The 21,749-nt window shown below is 36.8% G+C and overlaps 1 protein-coding gene across 3 annotated transcripts in view; it reads left to right on the forward strand.

Moving 5' to 3' along the window:
* The window catches only part of DCBLD2 (discoidin, CUB and LCCL domain containing 2), a 96,639-nt gene that overhangs the window by 44,438 nt on the left and 30,452 nt on the right, over positions 1–21,749 (forward strand). For all 3 annotated transcript variants that reach the window (XM_028504263.2, XM_036018014.1, XM_036018015.1), the window contains one exon: positions 14,428–14,565. In XM_028504263.2, coding sequence (XP_028360064.1) covers positions 14,428–14,565 — 138 coding nt within the window. The remainder of the gene's footprint in view (positions 1–14,427; positions 14,566–21,749) is intronic.

Here is a 21,749-nt window from a genome sequence, read left to right on the forward strand (position 1 = left end):
ACTCCTTAGTTGTCCGACTTCCATACAGTTCATTTTCTGTCAGTTCTGGTTGTTACTCTGTTTCTAAATTGTTGTTGTCCCTATCTTGGTTGTGTGAGGAGGCACAGTGTGTCTACCTATGCCTCCATCTTGGCTGGAAGTCGCGGGGGTCTTGTTTTCTTATCCATTCAGCTACTGTAAGTCTTTTGGTTGGAGCATTTAAGGCATTTACATTTAAGGTGATTATTGATAGATATATATTAAGTACCATTTTTTTGTTAGACTCTTTTCCTCTGGTTTCTTCCTCCCCCTCCTCCTCCTTGTACTCCTCCTTCTTCCCCTTCTTTCTTTTCTTCCTCTTCTTTCTTTCTTCTTCTTCTTCTTTCTTCTTTCTTCTTCCTTCTTCTTCTTCTTCTTCTTCTTTCTTCTTCTTCCTCCTCCTCTTCCTCCTTCTTCTTCTTCTTCTTTTTCCTTCTTCTTCTTCCTCCTCCTCCTCCTCCTTCTTCTTCTTCTTCTCCTTCCTCTTCTTTGCCCTTTAACATTTGTTGCAGTATTGGTTTGGTGTTAATAAACTGCTTTAGCTTTTTCTTAATCTGGGAAGCTCCTATTTCTCCTTCAGTTTTAAATGATAGCCTTACTGGGTAAAGTAGCCTTGGTTGTAGGTCCTGGATTTTCATCACCTTAATTATTTCATGCTACTCCCTGCTGGCCTGAAATGTTTCTGATGAGAAATCAGGTGACAGTCTAGTTGGAGTTTCCTTGTATGTATGTAACTACCTGCTTTTCTTTTGGGGATTTTGGGGTTCTCTCCTTATCTTTAGGCCTTGCCAATTTAATAATGATGTGTCTTGGAGTGGGCTTCTTTGGCTCCAACTTATTTGGGACTCTCTGAGCTTCCAAGGCCTGTGTGTCTTTTTCCTTCACCAAATTAGGGAAGTTTTGGTCATTATTTCTAAATAGATTCTCAATCCCTTGCTCTCTCTTTTCCTTCTAGAATTCCAGTGATGTGGATGTTGTTATGCTTTATGTTGTCCCAAAAGTTTCTTAAGCTCTCCTCATTTTTTTTTAATTCTTCTTGCTGCTCTGTTTGGGTGCTTCTTTTTACCTTGTCTTCCAAATCACTGATTCAGTTCTCCACTTCATGTAACCTACTGTTTATTCTTGCCAGTGTATTATTTATTTCAGGCATCACATCCTTTTTTACCGACTGGTGCCTTTTTATGGTTTATATGTCTTTTTTTTTCATGCTGGTGAGTATCTTTATAATCATTACTCTGAACTCTCTATCTGATAAATTGCTTGCCTCCATTTCATCTAGGTCTTCTGGGGAATTCTCTTGTTTTTTCATTTGGGGCTTGTTTTTTTGTCTTTCCATTTTGGCTGCTCTTTGTGTTTGTTTCTCTGGATTAGGTAGATTTACAAGACCCTGGTGCATGTCTAAGGCAAACCCTCACTGTGCCTGGCCCTGGGCAACCTGTTTTGATCTATCAGCGATCCACAGCATGTGGCTCCCTCTGCTGGGCCTGTTTGTGTGCAGAAAGAACCAACCTGTTCACCAAGGCTGGCTTATTTCAACACTGGACCTGTGGGAGGGTTAGCTAAGTCTCAGAGCTCCCCGAAATCAGACTCTGCCTGCAGGCTTTCTGTAGGGTTGGTTAATCAGTGAATATCTTCCAACCATTACTCCTCAGCAGTCAGACTTAAGCACCATAGGGTGGGGCAGAGTATTTCTTGTGGGTGGGGTTATTCCTTTGCCTCAGGCTGATGCCATTGAGAGAGGAGTGCTGTGCCTAAGACCAATGGCTCCTGCAGTATAGAGAATGACTCAGCACAGGGATCCTGGCAGCTGATCCTTCAGCTCTCTCCCCAGAGCTACCAGCCCCAGACTCTCCTCAAGCATGTCTAGTCCATTCTGCCTTCCATCGGCAATGAATGCAAACAAAATTTTTCTGCATTGGCCCTTTAAGAGGCTCTCGGCCTCTCCAGCTGTCTCTTCCTGGTGGACAGAAAGCCTGCTACTTTTTCACAGCTGGATGTTATTTGCATTCCTTTCCCGGTTCTAATGTTGTAGGCTAGGGAGCCTAGCTTGGGGTTTAGACCCCATACTTCTCAGTGGGAACCCCCTTGGCCACTGAAATATCCCTCTGGAACTTCAGCTGCTCCAATGGGAGCCCAGCCAGGCCTCCTGTGCCTCCTCCCCACTCCCTACCAGTCACATTGTGGTAAAGTGGTTTCTTCTGTCTGTCCATGGTTATACGGCTTCTCTCCAGCTAGTATTCAGTTGGTCATTCAGGATGATTTTTCTATAATTTAGTTGTAATTCCAGTTTGTCCTGGGAGGAGGTTAGTGTAACTTCCATTTATGCTTCCCCCACCTTTAATCCATCTCTAAGTTTTCTAAATCCACAGTGAAATATATTAAATGCTCTCTATCAGTCTTGCTGCTCAAGTTCTCCCAGGCAGCCTTGAATGGATGAAGTTCATTTTTGAATAGATTGATTCCTTAAGAATGTCTTATGAGTGCAAAGTCTCTTACATGTTTAAAATTGTTTATTTTTAAGTTTTTTTTTTTTAAAGATTTGCTTATTTATTTTTAGAGAGGGTAGGGAGGGAGAAAGAGAGAGTGAGAGAAGCATGAATGTGTGGTTGCTGGGGGTCATGGCCTGTAACCCAGGCATGTAGCCTGACTGGGAATCAAACCTGCGACACTTTGGTTCGCAGCCCGTGCTCAATCCACTGAGCTACACCAGCCAGGGCTATTTTTAAGTTTTTTATGATTTTGAGAGTCAGCTTGATTATATATATGTCCTTGAGTCACCTCTTCCTTTGGTGTTTTGAAAAATACTTTCATTATTATCTTGCTTTTACATTTATCTTTGAGAAGTTGATACCAGTTCACTTCTGTTTCCCTTAAAGGTATTTGATCTTTACATAGAGGTTGTGAGACTTCACAGTTTACCTTTAATCAAGTCTAATAGTTTTACAGGCATTTATGTTGAAGTTGATCATTGTGGGCTAATTTTCATTGGTTTCCAGTGAGTGCTTTCAGTATGCAGATTCAGATCTTTTAGAACATTTGCTTGGATAATAGTTTTAATATTACTTCTGTTATCTTGTATATCTTTTTTGGACACCTTAATTATTAGAAAATTGTGTGTGTGTTTGGCAAGGTACTATTTCCCCTTCTTGCTTTATTTTTTAACCCCTTTACCATGCAGTTTCCAAAGTATGTGTACCTACTTCTTTCATCAAAGTGTTTCCTTTCCAAAATTGCCTGGTCAGGATTTCTGCATTCATAAGTTCCTTTCCTAAAGTCATTATTCTCATCTATCAATGTATTGTTTTTTAATATTTTCTGGTTGTCCACAGGATTATCTTGGTCATCTTTGTCTCACTCAAAAGAGTCTTTCATTAACTGTGCCACATAAGTTACTCTTAGACTCCGTGAATTCCATTGATATACTTCAGGGATCTATGAACCTAATAAAAACAAAGTATTTTCTGTTCTCTAGTTTTTTCTCTTTTTTTAAACTTTTTTTGTGAAAAATAATTACGTCAAAGTGTTCAGTATTGTTTCATTTGAAAGAAGTGAGGTGGTTTGCAATATTATCATCATTGTTAACATTTTACATTTAGAGTAGTTCCCCATGGTCAGAAATTAAAGAAGTAATATCTCATCTTAATCATTATAGGCATCTTGCACATTCAATATGAGCCACAGAGGCTCATGTGGAGATACAGTCCTAACCTATGAAAACATGAAGTTGAGAGGATAAAGGATCTCACATCTACTCATTGTGAAAACACAGTGATTACTGTGAATATTTTTCATGAGAAGACTTGATAGGAACTTAAACTTACCTATCATGCAGAAGCATCCCTCATGCAGAAGCATCATATGAGGTTGTTTTTTGCATTGCCATATATAATTCAAAAGATGTTAGTGAATCTTTGTGCCCTGGAATAGTTAAGCTGGTTTGTGGACTGGAAAGTTTGTTTCCCAGCAAAACTTTGAAAGACATTTCTTGGTGTGTTGTGTATGTATCACCTGTGATGCTTGGCAACCCATCTGGTTTTGCTGAAGACTACACATTGTTATGACTCATTGTTTTTACAGTAGTATAGTTGGCATGAGAAACTCTGCCAGCTATCCTGAAAAAAGTTGTCAACTTAGTAAGAGCCAGGGCTTTCTTTGAGTCACCATCTTCTTTTTTTTTTTTTTTTAGTATATTTTATTGATTATGCTATTACAGTTGTCCCCTTTTTTTTCTCCCCTTTATTCTCCTCTGCCCTGTACCCACTCCCCCAAGTTCATGTCCATGGGTCATATATATAAGTTATTTGGCTTCTCTACTTCCTGTACTATTCTTTTTTTTTTTTTTTTAGATTTTATTTATTTATTTTTAGAGAGGGAAGGGAGAGGGGGGGAGAGAGAGAGAGAGAGAAACATTGATATGCGGTTGCTGGGGGCCGTGGCCTGCAACCCAGGCATATGTCCTGACTGGGAATCGAACCTGCGATGCTTTGGTCCACAGCCTGTGCTCAATCCACTGAGCTATGCCAGCCAGGGCTTTTATTATTTATTTATTTATTTATTTTAGACCTGTACTATTCTTAACCTCCCCCTGTCTATTTTGTACCTACCAATTATGCAGTTATGCTTCTTATTCCCTGAACCTTTCCCCCCATTCTCTCCCTTAACCCTCCCCTCTGATAACCCTCTGTGTGATCTTCATTTCTGTGATTTTGTTCCTATTCTAGTTGTTTGCTTAGTTTGCTTTTGTTTTAGGTTCATTTGTTGATAGTTGTGAATTTGTTGTCATTTTACTGTTCATAGTTTTGATCTTCTTTTTCTTCAGTAAATCCTTTTAATATTTCATGTAATAAGGGCTTGGTGATGATGGACTCCTTTAACTTGACCTTATCTGAGAAGCACTTTATCTGCCCTTCCATTCTAAATGATAGTTTTGCTGGATACAGTAATCTTAGATATAAATCCTTGCCTTTCATGACTTGGAATACTTCTTTCCAGTCTGTCCTTACATGCAAGGTTGCTTTTAAGAAATCAGCTGATAGTCTTATGGGAACTCTTTTGTTGGTAACTTTCCTTTTCTCTTGCTGCTTTTAAGATTCTCTCCTTATCTGTAATCTTGACTAATGTAGTTATGATGTGTCCTGGTATGTTTCTTCTTGGATCTAACTTCCTTGGGACTCTCTGAGCATCTTGCACTTGGATGTCTGGTTCTTTCTCCAGATAAGGGAAGTTCTCCTTCATTATTTGTTTAAGTACGTTTTCCATTTCTTGCTCTTACTCTTTTCCTTCTAACACTCTTATGATTCAGATCTTGGAATGTTTAAAGTTGTCCCAAAGTTTCCTCAGCCTCTCTTCATTATTTTGAATTCTTGTTTTTTCATTCTGTCCTGGTTGAATGTTTGTTTCTTCCTCTTTTTCCAAATCGTTGATTTGAGTCCTGGTTTCCTTCCCTTCACTGTTGGTTCCTGGACATTTTCCTTTATTTCACTTTGTATAGCCTTCATTTCTTTATTTTTTTGACCATACTCAGTCATTTCTGTGAGCATACTAATTACGAGTGTTTTGAACTCTGTATCTGATAGGTTGTCTGTTTCCTTGTTGCTTAGTTCTTTTCCTAGAGTTTTGATCTGTTCTTTCATTTGGGCCATATTTCTTTGTCTCTGCTCACTTGTTATGTTGTAAGGGGCGGGGCCTTAGGCATTCACCAGAGCAGAACAACCCACTTTGCTGTCTTGTGGCACTGTCTATGGGGGAGGGGTCTGAGAGAGAACAATGCCGCTTGCTTAGCTTTTGCCCTACTTTCCATCCCTTCCCTCCCTTTGCACAAGTGGATTGTGCTTTTTCAAGTACTGATTCCCAGGTGGGTGGATTTATGTACATTCTAGGACCCCATGGACCTCTCCAACGGACTCTGCCATTCTGTGAGACTGGGCGTTTCTCCCACTGGCACTGCAACCTCCACAGGGTTTTACAGCCAGTGGTTTTGAGGTTTTATTTTCCCTCGCAGGAACCATGGCTGCAGGGTCTGTTTTGCTCCCCAGTTGTTCCTACTGGTTTATCTACAGGCAAATATGGGATATCCTGGTCCAACAGCCACCATCTCACCCACCCCCATCTGCCAGCCCCTGCTTTTTGATGCCCTCTCTGCACTGACATTCCATCTCCACCCCTCCTACCAGTCTGGATGAATGTTTCTTTAACTTGTTGGCTGTGACTTCCATACAGTTTGATTTTTTGGCAGTTCTGGTGGTTTTTTTGTTTTTTAATTTGTTGTTGTCCTCCTTGTGGTTGTGCAAAGAAGCAAAGCATATCTACCTATGCCTCCATTTTGGCCAGAACTCTAAATTCCTTTTAAACACAGGAAATATGTGATTGTTACTTGTCTTTTTAAATATGTAAGCAAATAGTTTAATAGTTTAAAAGGAGTTTAAATTTGTAGCCTCTTATTATTCTCTGCAGGTTAGTCTTCATTGAAGCACTAAAGCTAATGCTAAATCCATTCAAAAACAACAAATTATTGTTGGTCACAGTATAAGAGAAATTATTATGCAAAGATATCTTAGTCATTCAAGAAGAGAATATGGAATTACTTCTGGTCAGGGAGCTAAATTTTATAACTCCGTCTTGCTCTTGCCCACCAAGTATAAGGCAGTGATCCTTGAAGCCCAGCTTTTTAAGGAAACTGTACTGATGGATGCTACTTAATGACAACATGTTCTCTAAACATTGTCTTGGTATTATAATGGCATCTTCTGTACTGCAGAGGCTTTAACTGTGTGTCCTGTCCCACCACACTGAGCTTTCTATGGGCAACACTGTAACTATCCAGTTTCATCACTGAATCCCCAGCATACACATATACGTACACATCACTGAATCCCCAGCATAGCTCTGACTGGATATTCTGGGGCTTGATAATATATAATCAGTAAATGAATTGGAAGGAAATTCTTCCTTTAAGAATTTCATGTTTTTGTTTTTGAGATTAAAGGTGCTTTTGTATATAGGCAATCAAAAACTGTCCCTAAGTCTGTAAATTAATTAAGTGACATTCTCCAAGCAAGCTACATTTCCATCTGTTGGAGGCGGACAGCCTTAATGTGCTTCTGCTCTAGCAAATAGCTTCCCACTCTCCCTTTTATCTTTCTAACTTGCAAGTTCCTAAGAGAAGCACTGTTCCATGGCATGCCTGTCAATAGTTTAACTGATCTTCCATTTCATTGAGAACATAGAGTGTGTTTCATGTTTCATTACAGTATTAGCTCCACATGGTAATCTCTTTTAAATTAGATGTATCTCATCGTTCTATTTAACATCTTCCAGAATTTAATATGTTGTTCTTCATCATCAACTAAAAGTACTTTTGATATGGATATAAGAAGGAGGCAGAATACACAATATTTCCATTTAATATCTTTCAGAATTTAATATGTTGCTTTTTATCATCTACCAAGAATACTTTTGATATGGACATAGGAAAGAAGCATGATAACCTTAAGATCTCTAACCTCTATGCAAGTGGATACAAACTCATTACTAATAGGGGCAGGTAAAGTAAGACAGGTAGCAAGACAGGTAAAATAAGTGACTGAAATGGACTAGATGTAATAACGGCATTGCCATAATGAAAAAAATCATAACCAAGCTTAAGGATTAGGGCATTAGGGAGTATTGGGGACTGTGGCAAACTGGAGCATGACTTTTTCTTTCAAAGAGGACAGCTACTAAAGTACAACGATTTAGAAAACTGGCCCAGGTTTTGTTTTTTTTCTTTGTGATTTTCTAAGAGAAGTAGGAAATTCAGAATTGATATGAAGTTTCCAGACTTTTAAAAATTTGGCAACTAATTCAAGCATTTTTGAAATGGCGCATGGCCCAAAACTGCTGGCCAAGAGGCCAAGTAAAATATATCTGCCTCCTAATTTATATTCTGAGCCATAGATTCCAGCTTGTGCCCTATACTTCTTTCAGATTTGCTCACGCAAAAGCAGTGTATTCTTACCATATACCAAAGTAAATTTCTGGTTGTATTAATTTTTGGTCGTTTCATAACATTACTACAGAATTAGCAACTTAAAACAACACAGTTAGTATCTGAGTTTCTGAAATTCAAAAATCTGGGCATGGTATGACTGCTCAAGGTCTTGCCTGACTGAAATCAGGATACCAGCTGAGGATAAAGGTTCTCTTCCAAGCTCACTGGTGGTTGGCAGAATTCATTTCCTTGTAGTTGTAAAACTGGGGTCCCCATTTTCCTGCTACTTGTTGGCCAGGGATGGCTTTCAGTTGCTAGAGATAATAACTAGAGACAGTCACCTGGAGGGATAGGTCATGACTCCTCCTGTTTCTAAAAGATCGCATCATTCTTTGAGATTCATCACCACCTCTCCATGTCAGTTTATCCTAGGAACTGCAGAATGTTGGCTAGGTTGTCTGTATGTTTTAGCGGTTATGAATAATGCTGCAGTGAAATATGATGTACAACTGTGTGTGGACATATGTTTACACTTGTCTTGAGTATATGCCTAGGGGTAGAATTGCTGGGTCATGTGGTAGCTCTTTGTTTAACTTTTTCAAGAACTGCCAGACTGTTCTCGAAAGCAGCTGCACCACTTTACAGTCCTATGAGCAGGCCATGAGGGTTCTAACTTTTCAGCCTCCTTGCCAACGCTTGTTATCCGTCTTTTTGATTCTAGCTATCCTAGTGGGTGTGAAGTGATATGGGTTTGATTTGTATTTCTATGGCTAATTTTTTTTTGGTGTTGCACATTTCCTGTATCTGAAGAAATGTAGAATGACATGTATCCATCATGGTAGTATTATACGGAGAATTTTTCACTGCCCTAAAAGTCCTCTGTGCTCTCCTTGTTCTTCCTATCTTCATAGTTTCACCTTTGCAGGAATCAGACAATCCGTAGCCTTTTCAGATTGCCTTCTTTCACTCAGTTATATCCATTTGAAGTTCCTTCTTGTCTTTTCATGACTGGATAGCTCATTTCTTTTTAGTGCTGAATAATACTTCATTGTCTGGATATACCACAGTTTATTCATTCACCTACTATAGGACATCTTGGGTACTTCCAAGTTTTGGAAATAATAAATAAAGCTGTGATAAACATTTGCATGCAGGTTTTTGTGTGGACATAGGTTTTTCAGCTCCTTTGGGTAAATACCCAGGAACACAATTGCTGATTGTACAGTAAGACTGTTTAGTTTTTTCTAAAAAATTCCTGAACTGTTTTACAAAGTGGCTGTACTATTTTACTTTCCCACCAGCAATGAATGAGAGTTTCTAATGATCCACATATTTGCCATCATTTGGTGTGAGCGTTCTGGATTTTGGCCGTTCTAATATTTTGTCATCGTTTTTAATTTGCATTTTCCTGATGATATATGGGGTAGTGGTGTAGAGCATCTTTTCATATGTTTATTTGCCATCTGTATATCTTCTTTGGTGAAGTCTCTGTTAAGATCTTTGGCCTATTTTTAAACCAGTTTGTTGTTGTTGTTGTTGTTGTTGTTGTTATTGTTGAATTTTAAGAGTTCATTGTATAGTTTGGATAAGAGTCCTTTTTAAGGTAGCTTTTATCAGATGTGTCTTTTGCAAATATTTTTTCTCAGAAGTCCAGTTTATTGATTGTTTCCTTCATGGATCATGCCTTTGGTATTGTATCTAAAAAGCCATAATCATATCCAAGGTCATCCAGATTTTCTCCTATGTTATCTTCTAGAAGTTTTATAGTTTTGCATTTTACATTTTACTTAAATACCTTTAAGTTTATTACCCGTTTTTTAGTTAATTTTTGTGAAGGATATGAAGACTGTGTCTAGGGTTTTTTATTTTGTTTTGTTTTGTTTTTGTATTAAGATGTCTAATTGTTCCAACACCATTTGTTGAAAAGACTACATATGCTCCATTGTATTACCTTTGCTTTCTTGTGCTTTCAGTTAACTATATTTACTTGGATCTATTTCTGAACTCTGTTCTGTTCCATTGATCTATTTGTCAATTATTTTTACCAATATACTGCCTTGATTACTATAGTTTTATATAGTATTGAAGATAGTGTCAGTCCTCCAGCTTTGTTCTTCAATATTGTGTTGGCTCTTCTGGGTGTTTTGTCTCTCGACGTAAACTTTAATTTAATCAATATACATAAAATATTTTCCTGAGGTTTTGACTTAGATTTCATGAATCTACAAATCAAGTTGGGAAGAATTGACCTCTTCATAATATTTAGTCTCCCTGTACATGAACATGGAACATCTCTCCATTTATTTAGGCTTTTGATTTTGTTCTTCAGAATTTTGTAATTCTCTTCATATACATTTTATATTTCATTTGGGGGGGATGCTAATGTAAATTGTGTTTTAAATTTTAAATTTCACTTGTTCATTGTTTTTATATAGAAAAGCAATTGACTTTTGCATACTAACCTTGTATTCTTCAGCCTTGCTGTAATTACTTATCAGTTACAGGAGCTTTTTTGTCAGTTCCTTTGGATTTTCTACATAGACAATCATGTCATCCATGAATGAAGACAGTTTTGTATCTACCTTTCCAATCTGTGTAATTTGTCTTACTGTGTTAGCTAGTATTTCCAATATGATGTTAAAAGAGTGGTGAGAGCAGACGCCTTGCTTTGCTCCTGATCTTATTGGGAAAGCTGTAATTTCTCACTGTTAAACATGGTGTTAGCTATAGATTTTTTGTAAATATTCTTTATCACACTGAGAAAGTTCCCCTTTATTCCTACTTTACTGAGAGTTTTTATCATGAATTGAGTGTTGGTTTTGTCAAATGCTTTTTGTGCATCTATTGATTTGATCATGTGTTTGTTTGTTTTTGCCTATTGGTATGACAGATTGCATTAATTGATTTTCAAGTGCTAAACCAACCTGCATATGTGAGATGAATCATACCTGATCATGGTGTATAATTCATTTTGTACATTGTTGGATTTGATTTGCTAATATTTCATGAATAATTTTTGCATTTTCATGAGAAACATTTGTCCATGGTTTTCTTATAATGTCTTTGGTTTTGGTTTTAGGGTGATGCTGGTCTCATAGAATAAGGAAGTACTCCCTCTGCTTCTCTCCTCTGAAAGTGATTTTAGAAAACTGGTATAATTTTTTCATAAATGTTTGGTAGAATTCACCAGTGAATCCATTTGTGCCTGGCGCTTTTTCTTTTGAAATATTATTAATTATTGATTAAATTTCTTAAATATAGGCCTATTTAGATTGTCTTTTTTTTTGTTTGAGTTTTGGCAAATTATGCCTTCCAGGGAACCAGTCCATTTCACTTAGGTTAGCAAATTTGTGGACATAAGAGTTGTTCATAGTATTTCTTTATGATCCTTTTAAAAGTCCATGGGATCTGTAGTGAGGTGTCCCCACTTTTATTTCTGATTTTAGTGATTTATGCCCTCTTTTTCTTATTTAGCCTTACTAAAGGCTTATCAATTTTCTTTTCAAATAACCTGCTTTTGGTTTTATTTTTTCCTATGGATTTTCTGTTTTCAATTTTATTGATTTCTGTTCTAATTATTATTTGTTTTCTTCTACTTGGAATTTAATTTGCTTTTCTTTTTCTCATTTTCTAAGGACTAATAATTTTTAAACATTTTTATTTTCCTGGACACATGGATTCTTTTAGACTGTAATCCAGAGTTTCAAGGGTATTATGGTGATTAAGATAATATTTTTAATTTTTTATATGTATTCCCAAACTGTGTTTTGAAATATGTCTCTTATTTGTTTATTCATGAGAATCTCTAGATATTTTGGCTGACTGAGAACCATCAGCAGAACCTACAGTTGTTGTCTATTAAATGCTTTATTTTGCTTTAGGAGTACCTTTGAATGGACAAACTGGGGACATTGTATTAAAGAATTAACAAGCATATGAGAAGGGGACCCAAAAAAACTGGAATTGTCTTCTGGAGGGTGGGTCCCTTGTAGTACAAGTTTTCCCCACTAGGTGGGTGTTCTAGGAACCCATCTGTATCAGTGTACTATCCAGCATGGTTGTGAGAGGCTGCACTCAGCTTCAGTGAATTTTTTTGAAGGCTCTTTCAACAGATTAGCCCATTTCATGATGGTGGTTTACAAGCACACCTGCCCACACCATGCTAAGTGTTCAGCAGTTTTTGATTGATAATGGCATGACACCAATGCCCTACCCTCCCTATTTACCTGATCTTGCCCTGAGCAACTTTTTTTGTTTCCCCCAAATGAGAAAAGTCCCCAAAGGGAAATGTTTTGCTGATGTGGAAGAGGTGAAACTAAAATCAGCAGAAGCACCTAGCATCAAAATCAGCGGGTTCAAGAAGTGTTTTGAGCAATGGAGAAAACGTCTCATAGGTGTGTTGCTTCTAATGGAGAGTACTTTGAAGGTGACTGAAGTTTAAACATGTAAGAATAAATACACATTTTTTTATAAATAAATTCTAGGTTTTTGGGGGTCCCCATCTTGTATTGTCCAGATTAGGAATGGTTTTTCTTCTTCCTTTCCCGGAGTGTTTTGCTAAGTGTGTGCGTTATTTGTGTAATGGGTGAAACCTGTGATCAAAGGCGAGCCAAGTGAGGAGGGGGAGAGTCAGCTGTGAATAGCAGGTGAAGGCAGGTGTTTGTTTATCTTGTACTTTTTGACGCATTTAAGCACTTATCAGGTCAGTTGTTGTATTTTTCTTTCTCTGTTTTTGAAATTGTGATTATCCATTCTTCAGCACTGCCTTTTTGAGTTTCACAGAATAGAAGTGGTTTAAAGTATGTTTTGTTTCTACCACAGATTGAATTTACTCACATTTTGGAGGACAACATAACCTCAAACAAATGGTGAAACTGGAATGCAAATAAAAAATACTTTTATGGTTCTATCCATATTAAAGGGGTTAGAAAGTTTTTTAAAACATTGTTTCACGTACATTTGTTTATTTTTTATTTATTTATTTTTAGAGAGGGAAGGGAGGGAGATAGAGAGAGAGAGACAGAGAAAATTCAATGTGCGGTTGCTGGGGGTTATGGCCTGCAACCCAGGCATGTACCCTGGCTGGGAATCGAACCTGGGACACTTTGGTTCCCAGCCCACGCTCAATCCACATTTGTTTATTTTTATAGACATTTTTATAAACATCTTTGTGAGGCATGATAGGTACTTTTTAAATATAATCTCTCTCCTTTTTACCTAAAAGGATCTGAAAAGTCAGTATTTGTACTGAGCACCTTAATTAGCCTTGTAATAAAATCACACATACATACATACATCCTTACCTGGCAAAAGACAGCTAGTGCTGATGAACCCAGATGAAACTGTTGTTCACGTTTACAAAAGTGAATCGATAAAGATGCTGGTCGACATAATTTCTTTTGCATTTACCTATTCCCACTGGCCTATAAGATGTAATGTGATAGGCACTGGCTCTGCACACATTTGGGTTTATTAACAAATTATATAGCATTCAAAAATATTACCATTTGAGCTAATATTTGGAATAATGTGAAATATATATTACTCTGATATTAAATATTTTGTATCCAAAAATAATATAATATTTAATATTTATCCTCTTAACTAGACTATTTCCAAGTTACTTGATTGTAAAAAACAAGTCTGATGATTTAATCATCTTTACTTTCTGCATATTCAGATAATTGGTAGGGTTCTTTGATAATGTGTTATTTTGCTTGAATGTTAGAAATATTGATAACTTTTTAAATTACATTCTATATTTAGAAATAGAAGGTGTGTGGGGTTTTTTTTTTTTGCATAGTTGATGTTTCTAAGGAAGAAACAGATGAGCGAGATGTATTTTATATTGAAAACCATAGCAACTAAGACAAGTGTATACATTGACCTTACTGTTTGTTTTTTATTCACTAAATGCTAATTGAGAAGTTGTTGGGTTTTTTTAATTTCAATATAAATGATTACCTGGAGGGATTGACAAAGTTCAGCAATCCTTGGAAGAAAAATCGAGGAAGTTCATAAAAGGTTTGAGAGGTGCCTTGGGGCCAGGAATCTAGGTACACAGGTGGGGAGCATGTGAAGAATGTTACTGATGACTATCAATTTATTTGTGGGCCACCTGCCTGCATGAAACACATTTAATTTTAATTTTTTAAAAAATTGTTATTATTTTAAAGAATATAAAACTATTTCACAATAAACTGAATCTTCAGAAGGTCAGTGATGCTTGTGCTTGCTGTGGTGTGTGTGTTTTTTTTTTTTAATCACTTGAACAGTTACTACTTTTTTTTTTATCCTCCAGCATAATGGGATTTTTAAGCACTAAACATTCTAGTTATTTTATACTGTTTAGGATGCCATTTCGTATATTATTCTTATTCTCTTTTCTACACTGATTTCATGAGAATCACCACAAACATCTGTTTTTCTTTAATTTTTAGGCAAATACTGTGGTCTGGGGTTGCAGATGAACCATTCAATTGAATCAAAAAGCAATGAAATTACAGTGCTGTTCATGAGTGGAATCCATGTTTCTGGACGAGGATTTTTGGCTTCTTACTCGGTTATTGATAAACAAGGTAATTTTCACTTTATACCATAGCTCCTGCATTTTATAGTCTGTAAAAACAACAAAAAAATGTTTCAGTACCTGTTATCTAAATTTGGAATAGAGTAGAAAGACTGAACAGTTAATAATAAGTACATAAATCTGACAAATAAAAGTAAATCAGTTTTAGAGTCTAATAATTAAAAATATGTTAACTTTTATATATAAAAGTCCATATATTTCCTTCTCATTAGTAAATACTGATTTTCTACTCTTTAAAATATTGGAACACAAACAATAATAAGTTGTAAAAACCTGTCAATTACTGAAATATGTAGTATATCAATTTAAAGCTGTATTATCTACATGTTACCATTTCATAGTACTGTGTTAAAGACAATGTTACCATTTTTCTCAAAGAATACAATCTCATATCACCAGAAATACACTGGTTGGTATCTGCATCATTATAAAATAAACATGAAATATTTTCCAAAAATGTAATGTTTAGAAGGATGGGCTAAAGTCAAGGTTATTACATGGAATAGAATGCACAGTTGATCTGAGTCTCAAAGATGAAGTGCTAGACTTGAATGAAGTCTCTCCTGTGTTTTGGCCATTTGGTGTGTATTCATTCCCCCCTGCCCTTAAGGGTACTGTGGTGAGGAAAGTCAAGAAGTGTTGCTAGTACAAGGATATATCAGAACAGATATTTCAGTATTCAACAATAATTTATCTATGTTTACCACTTAAAATTAAAAATTTTTTTAATTGTATAAGTGAGAAAATTGTCAAGAACCTCCCAGGTATGAAAATGTAGGCCCTGGAAATGACCAAGGGAAATGCAAACTGCTCCTTCTCAGCTATGGTAGTTTTGAAATAAATATTATATATTTCGTTAAAAGTTTTGTTTAGAATGTGATAGAGAAAAAAGTTGTTCTTTGTGAGGAGGAGCTGCTTCCCTTAGTTTTTAAGCTGTGGAACAAGGTATGAAGGCTAATCCCTCAGTGTCTCAGCCCCCGATGGGCAGTGACCTCGGAACACTACAGGTGGCTTGTCAAAACATGAGAAAAACATACAGAGACAACCGAGTCGTGTGGAGAAATAGGGACAGAACGGCCACTCTCTCTAGTGGGGAGCTCCTCGGCCATCCTCCCTAGGGGAGAGCGCTTCATTCTCCCGCCCGAGCAGGTTTTTATTGGGTTCTGTTTACACGGGAATTCAGGCAAAGCTCAATACTCATTGCCAGGAAGTAAGGATCAAACAATAGATAAGAAGGAAGTCTGAGGGCCTATTTTGAGTCAGGGTCAGATAGCTAAAGAGCTGTAAAACTTTGAGAAACAAACTTACTTCTTCCTTGGACCCTTATCAGTTAATTGAGAGCATTCTAAACAAAGCAGGTTTCACAGGATTTTACATCTTCTTTCTTAGGCCTGATCACCCAGGGAACACGCCCTTTCCAGCAGAGCCATACCACCCTGTCATTGTTTCAGGCTTAGGTGGAGCAAGGGAACTAAGGCAACCAAGAGTTTAGGAGATTTTCTCACAGACAATGAGGACTCAGGCTATGTCAAAGCTGAGGGGTGAGGGTCCATCACCCCCTTTTGCTGTAGCCCCCAAAGTCCTTCCTTGGGGGCCTCCCATGTGATCGTGCCTGTCTTAGGTCATTCCCCCCTTGGGGAATCTTACCCATCATTGGCTAACTGACCAAGCATTGGGGGCCAGTTATGGATGAAGTAAAAGGAGCAGAAGCATTGCTCCTGCCAGGGAGATAAGCCTGTCTCCTTGGTGACTTATGGTTCCAAGGTCGTTCCCTCAGCCTTAGCCTTGGCAGGGGTTACAGCTTCTGATACCAGGCAGGGCAGTCCCCAACACCTCAGGGAGAATGAGAAAGAAAACTCATTGGATGCAATAATAGAAGGAGAAGAAATTTATGCTAATGAACATAATATCTTTGATGTTATGAACAATTAATATCTTTGACAGAACCAGGACATCTAAGGGAATGTAGTGTTGTAGAAGGGGCACTAGGTAACCCTGGAAGCAAAACCAGGTGACCTCTAGCCAATCATTTGACCTCTGTGAACCTCATCTGCAAATGGATTGGCTGTGAGGAATAAATACCTATTTAGTGCCTGTAGCCACACAACAAATGTTAGTCACCCCCCACCCGTTCACCACTGTACACACACACACATACTGATTTTCCTCATCCCCTAATATCAAAACAGTAAGGTAAAAAAGAATATGATGATTGATTTTCATCCTTTCAGTTTTATTTCCTGAAAGTCTTTGATTGATAACACGAGAGGATAGAAAATAAATGTTTAGTTTGCTCTTATTCTTAAGTTTCTTGGTCTTAATATCACATTAAATTATTATTTTGCTTGATATTTTCCCCCCTTCTTTCTTTGTTATTTGTTGAGATGAAGGTTTTTGGAAAATAAGTATTGTCTCTTTAAAAAAAAAAGTTGTTATATTGGATATTTAAATTATGGAACGTTTTGATCCATAAGTGTTCTGCATTCAAGTTTCTTAAGAATTGACGATTATTTCAGGTAACAGAATCAGTATGTTGTAAACTTACATACATTTATGCCAAATTGATTCCAAATAGCTATGACATTATTTTACATAAATCCTCGCTTCCATAGCTTTTAAAAGAATTTCCACCATAATCTGGAAGTTTTTTTATAGTAACACTTTAAAATTTTACAGTCATCTTGGGAAATCCTCATTCCACAGCTCTCTCCTGAGGGTTTTGTTTTTTTTTTTTAATATCCTTTTTCCATCCAGTCAGCATTTGTTTTATTTGAAGTTGAGTGAATTGGCTAAATTCAAGAGAAGGTGAGTTAAATATCTTAATACTGCTTCTTGGGTGGCTTTTAGTCAGTTTATTATAATGACTCATTCATTTGAAGGCTGGTTGGTTTGGGTTGAGAGCTTCAGTTTATTTCCATCCAGGAAACTTACTGCTGCACTGAATTCCATGAATATTTTCAAGGAACATCGCTACAGTTCCCCAGTTTAGCAACCTAGTTGAAGTTTTAGAGTTTTTGAGAATGAAGGTTGTAAAAATTTTGCTTCAACAGTGTCTTCATTTGTTCAACTCTCGCAGATTTGTTAATCTAATAGGATGTGTGGTAGAGTCCTGATTTGTTTGAAATAGACTGATTTTCATTACCTTATGCAAGAGCCTATTGCAAAATTCTATTCCTTTTAATGCCTTATGTCCTGCTATATGATTGCCATTGAGAAAAGAGCAGTAAATAATACAGATGCAATCATACCTTCATGGGCTTTACAGCACAGAGCTGGACAGAAGATCTCAAACTCATGGTTACTTAATTGTAGTTGTGGTATAATGTATAATTAAGTCCAGTAAGTACAGTGAAGGATACATTCACCAGATAGGGGCCAGAGAGGAGTGGGGAGGAGAAAATTGATAAAGAATCAAGTTCTCCTGAAGACATCACTTTTAAGTTGAGAAATGAAGGATTAATTGGAGGTTCCAGACAGACAAGGCATTAAGAACAGTCTAGGGGAGACAACAACAAGTGCAAATGTCTCGTGGTAGGAAGGAGTTTGGGGAACCAGAAAAGAAGCCGGCACAGCTGGGGTGAAGTGAATACATGGCAAGTAGGTCCCGTTATTCAGGACTTGGTAGAAAATGTAGGGGTTGAAGCTTGACCGGATTTATGTTTTTTATAGCTTTCATGGTTTTATTCTTCTGTTATTTTTAATGATCTTTGAGCAGTAGTTTCTACTATTTTCTATTACCAGTTATATGGTTTTTTTTTTAAATTTTCACCTGTGAACACTGTTTTGAAAGATTGTATCTACCAGTGAAAGGGAAAGTTTTCCCATTTCCCCATTGGATAGCAAGCAGAGACATGTAAACATTAATCAGCATTTTCAGTGATTATGAAAGGATTGGGATTTCCACTTGGAGTTAGTATAATTCCATCAGATTACAACTAGACTCTATGAAATTGAGTTTTCCACCTGAGAATTGAAGATATGTGTGTACCTTAAAGATAATCTGGACATCATATTAACAACACAATTATTTAGAGTTCTATAGAGAAAAACTCCTAAGTTACTCCTGCTCTTACTAAGAGGCAGAAGAACCAGCCTGTTACTCAGAGGTCCAGACTCAGTAACTCAGACCATGTAATCTAGTATGCCAATAAATGCTACTGACATTTTCATTCTAAAACGTAAACTTAAAAACATAGCATTTACCACTGACCTTGTAAACTAAATTTTACAGATGAGTGACCTAAATTTTTAGTTTTGAATCTGTTTAACATTGACCATTTTCTAGAAAATCCTCAACATTTCTAGAATCATTCTGGGCAATGATTTTCTAAGTTATTTTAGTTTTAGAACATGTTGCTCAGAAGACATACCTGCATTTGCATGAAAGCTTCAAGTCCTCCAAGTTTCTGTTTTGTGCCATAAATCGGGTAGTGTATCTGTGCACGACTGAAAAGTAATAGTCTGATATTTCTTTTGTGGAACATGAAATCATAACTTAGCATAACTTTAGATTTCACCAATCCAGAGTGTGTAGTTGTCAGTCTAAAGTTTGCCTTTGTTTTTGTGAGGAAAACCCGTAAATAGTTTTAATTTGCTGTGAAATAAAATGATCCAGTGTACATGTTAACCTACTTCTTCATTGGAACTCATAAACACTTGTTCATTCATTGCCTGCTGACCCCTTAGAATCCGAGGACAGTGTGCTTAAGACTTGTGAACAGCTGGCCCTGGGAAATATTTCCATTTGACAGTGTTATTGTTGCTATATGTTGGATTCTTTTTAGAGTTAACACCAACAGTGTAACAACTTTCTGATTGCCACATTCTTTAACCACATTTTTTGCAAATATTTTCCATTTTATATCAGATTATATAAACTTGTAAATGAAACATAGGGCAAAACAGAAAATTTCTTTCTAATAGAGTCCAGATTCCTGTAGCTGGTTGTGTGTGTTTCTTTTTTCCTTCATGGAATGTTTTTGGTTTTGAAAGTAGAGCATGAATTCCTTAGATTGTTTGCTGCCTTAATTATACAGTAATTTTATAGAATCCTTTCTCTTTTGAGTACTACACTTAGCTAGGTTTCCATTTTTAGTTTTTCTGTTGTCTTCCTAATATTTGTTATGTTGTATCTGGCAAACATTTCAAAACTTTTAAGCTATCTAGCAAGATTTTTTAAATTCCCAGTTTTCATACATATCTTGAGATTTATCCCTATACAAAATTGAATGTGTATAGTGTTTGCATAATATAGTACATGTGTAGAAAAATATCTGTATTATGGTGTCAGTTTGTATAAAAAAGGTGATGATGAGCAAAGTGTTAACCAATTTTGCAGAGAAAGCATTTAAAAGCAGAATTTGTTAAAACAGTGGTAACCCAAAGAAGCAATTCATCTTAAGGGATAGAGTTTATTCCAAGCTGACAAATAACCTGAGAGCACCTTATTGATTTCAGTGTTTTCTATGTGTTTCACTTTCTTAGTCCATTAGGAATGCTGTGATGGGACTAGATGTTTGTGCGACCCAGTGGATGTATTCGTTCACTGATGCTCTTACTAATGTACTTACTAGTGTCTGAGGTACTATGTAGGTCACAAAAGAATTGCTCAATCTTTTAATGTCTTATATCCATTTCTTAGTGTGTGGATTTTAGGTGTTGACGGGGTTTGAGTTATCCATCTGACCACTGGGTTGAGAGTAGACTGAAGGGGAGAACAGACAGAAACAAAGGTCAGCAGGAAACCTATTTCCATAACTGAGTTAAGAGTTTATGAACACTTGAATTAGTGTGGTGGTAGTGGAGGTGTCAAAAACAGTCAGATTCTGATGTATGTGCAGATATGTTCTGAGAAGAAGCTAATGGGCAGGAAGAAAAGAGTCAAAGAAATCTAAGGTTTCTGACCTGAGCAACTTTAAAAAAGATGAACTTATGTGTGAAGTGCTTAGGCCAGTGATTATAACAATAAATACCAATAAAGCTCTTATTTGTCAATCAGTCATCATGCCGGATCCACTTTAACAAGTCCTACAATACCAGAAAACTGGCAATATGCTTAAAGTGCAGGACAGTATACAATTTACTCCATTAGTTTTTTAAATAATTTAAATCAAACATTTAAATCTTTCTCTTTCTAAATTTAATTTTTTTTCCCATTACCATTTAGTCCCCTTATGATGCCCCCCCGCCACCCCACCCAGTGATTTGAACTTCTGAATCACTTAGAAGTTCAGTTTCTAATCTCAGAAGCTGGAAACTCTTTTGGTAAGGCAGGAAAGTGGAAAATTAATTCCTATTAATATAATGTAAAGATTGACAGAAATAACTAGAGTATATACAATTCAGTTTTCTTTTCCCAGTCAGTAAACCTAGTGGTAGTGAACCCTTATCCAAGCATGTATCCTCTTAAATTCCTTAAAAAAACACGTATTTAACCTAATCACCATCCAAATGCTGGTGGTATATATAGATATTAACTGATATAATCACTCTCAAAATATCACTTTTCTATTGGTGTAACAGGTGTTATGCTCTAGTTCTTTCAAGAAACATTTTAGTTGAATTACAAACACATGATTTCTTCAGAATTGTGGAATAGAATCATCAGTTATCCTGTTGTTGCTGTGGTGGCCATTAATTCAGCAAATATTTGTTTACCACCAGTGTACCAGGACACATGTGAGGCGCTGTCTCCATCAGTGTATTGGTCACCCTCGACAGAGTTGTGTGGCCAAGCATTTACATGTGAAGCCAGTTACCTTTGTGATTGCCTTAGGACAGTCTTCCAGGTGTCCCTCCCTACTGGGTCAGTACATGATTGGACTTAGGCAAACATTCTAACAATCGGATACTTACTCATCCATGTATTCAGTAAATGGTGATTAAAAGCCTCCTGTTATGCCAAGTGCTGGGATTGCTGCTGGCAACACAGAGGTGAGGACGAGTGGCCTCAGCCTGTGTGTAGACCAGGCATCATCTAGTGATGTTGCTCAAAACTCTGCAATGTATCAACAAGTCATTTTGGCCTCTCTGGGACCTTAATTGTTGGAGTCTTGTTAGGGTCCTCCCTGGCTTTCAAGAAATGGAGACGTGTCACTTAGACAAAATGTGTTAATAAAACTAGTATTCACTAGCAAAAAAAAATTGTTCACATATAACACATGCTACTATGAG

This window comes from Phyllostomus discolor, chromosome 2, assembly GCF_004126475.2.
Source record: "Phyllostomus discolor isolate MPI-MPIP mPhyDis1 chromosome 2, mPhyDis1.pri.v3, whole genome shotgun sequence".
Taxonomy (NCBI): domain Eukaryota; kingdom Metazoa; phylum Chordata; class Mammalia; order Chiroptera; family Phyllostomidae; genus Phyllostomus; species Phyllostomus discolor.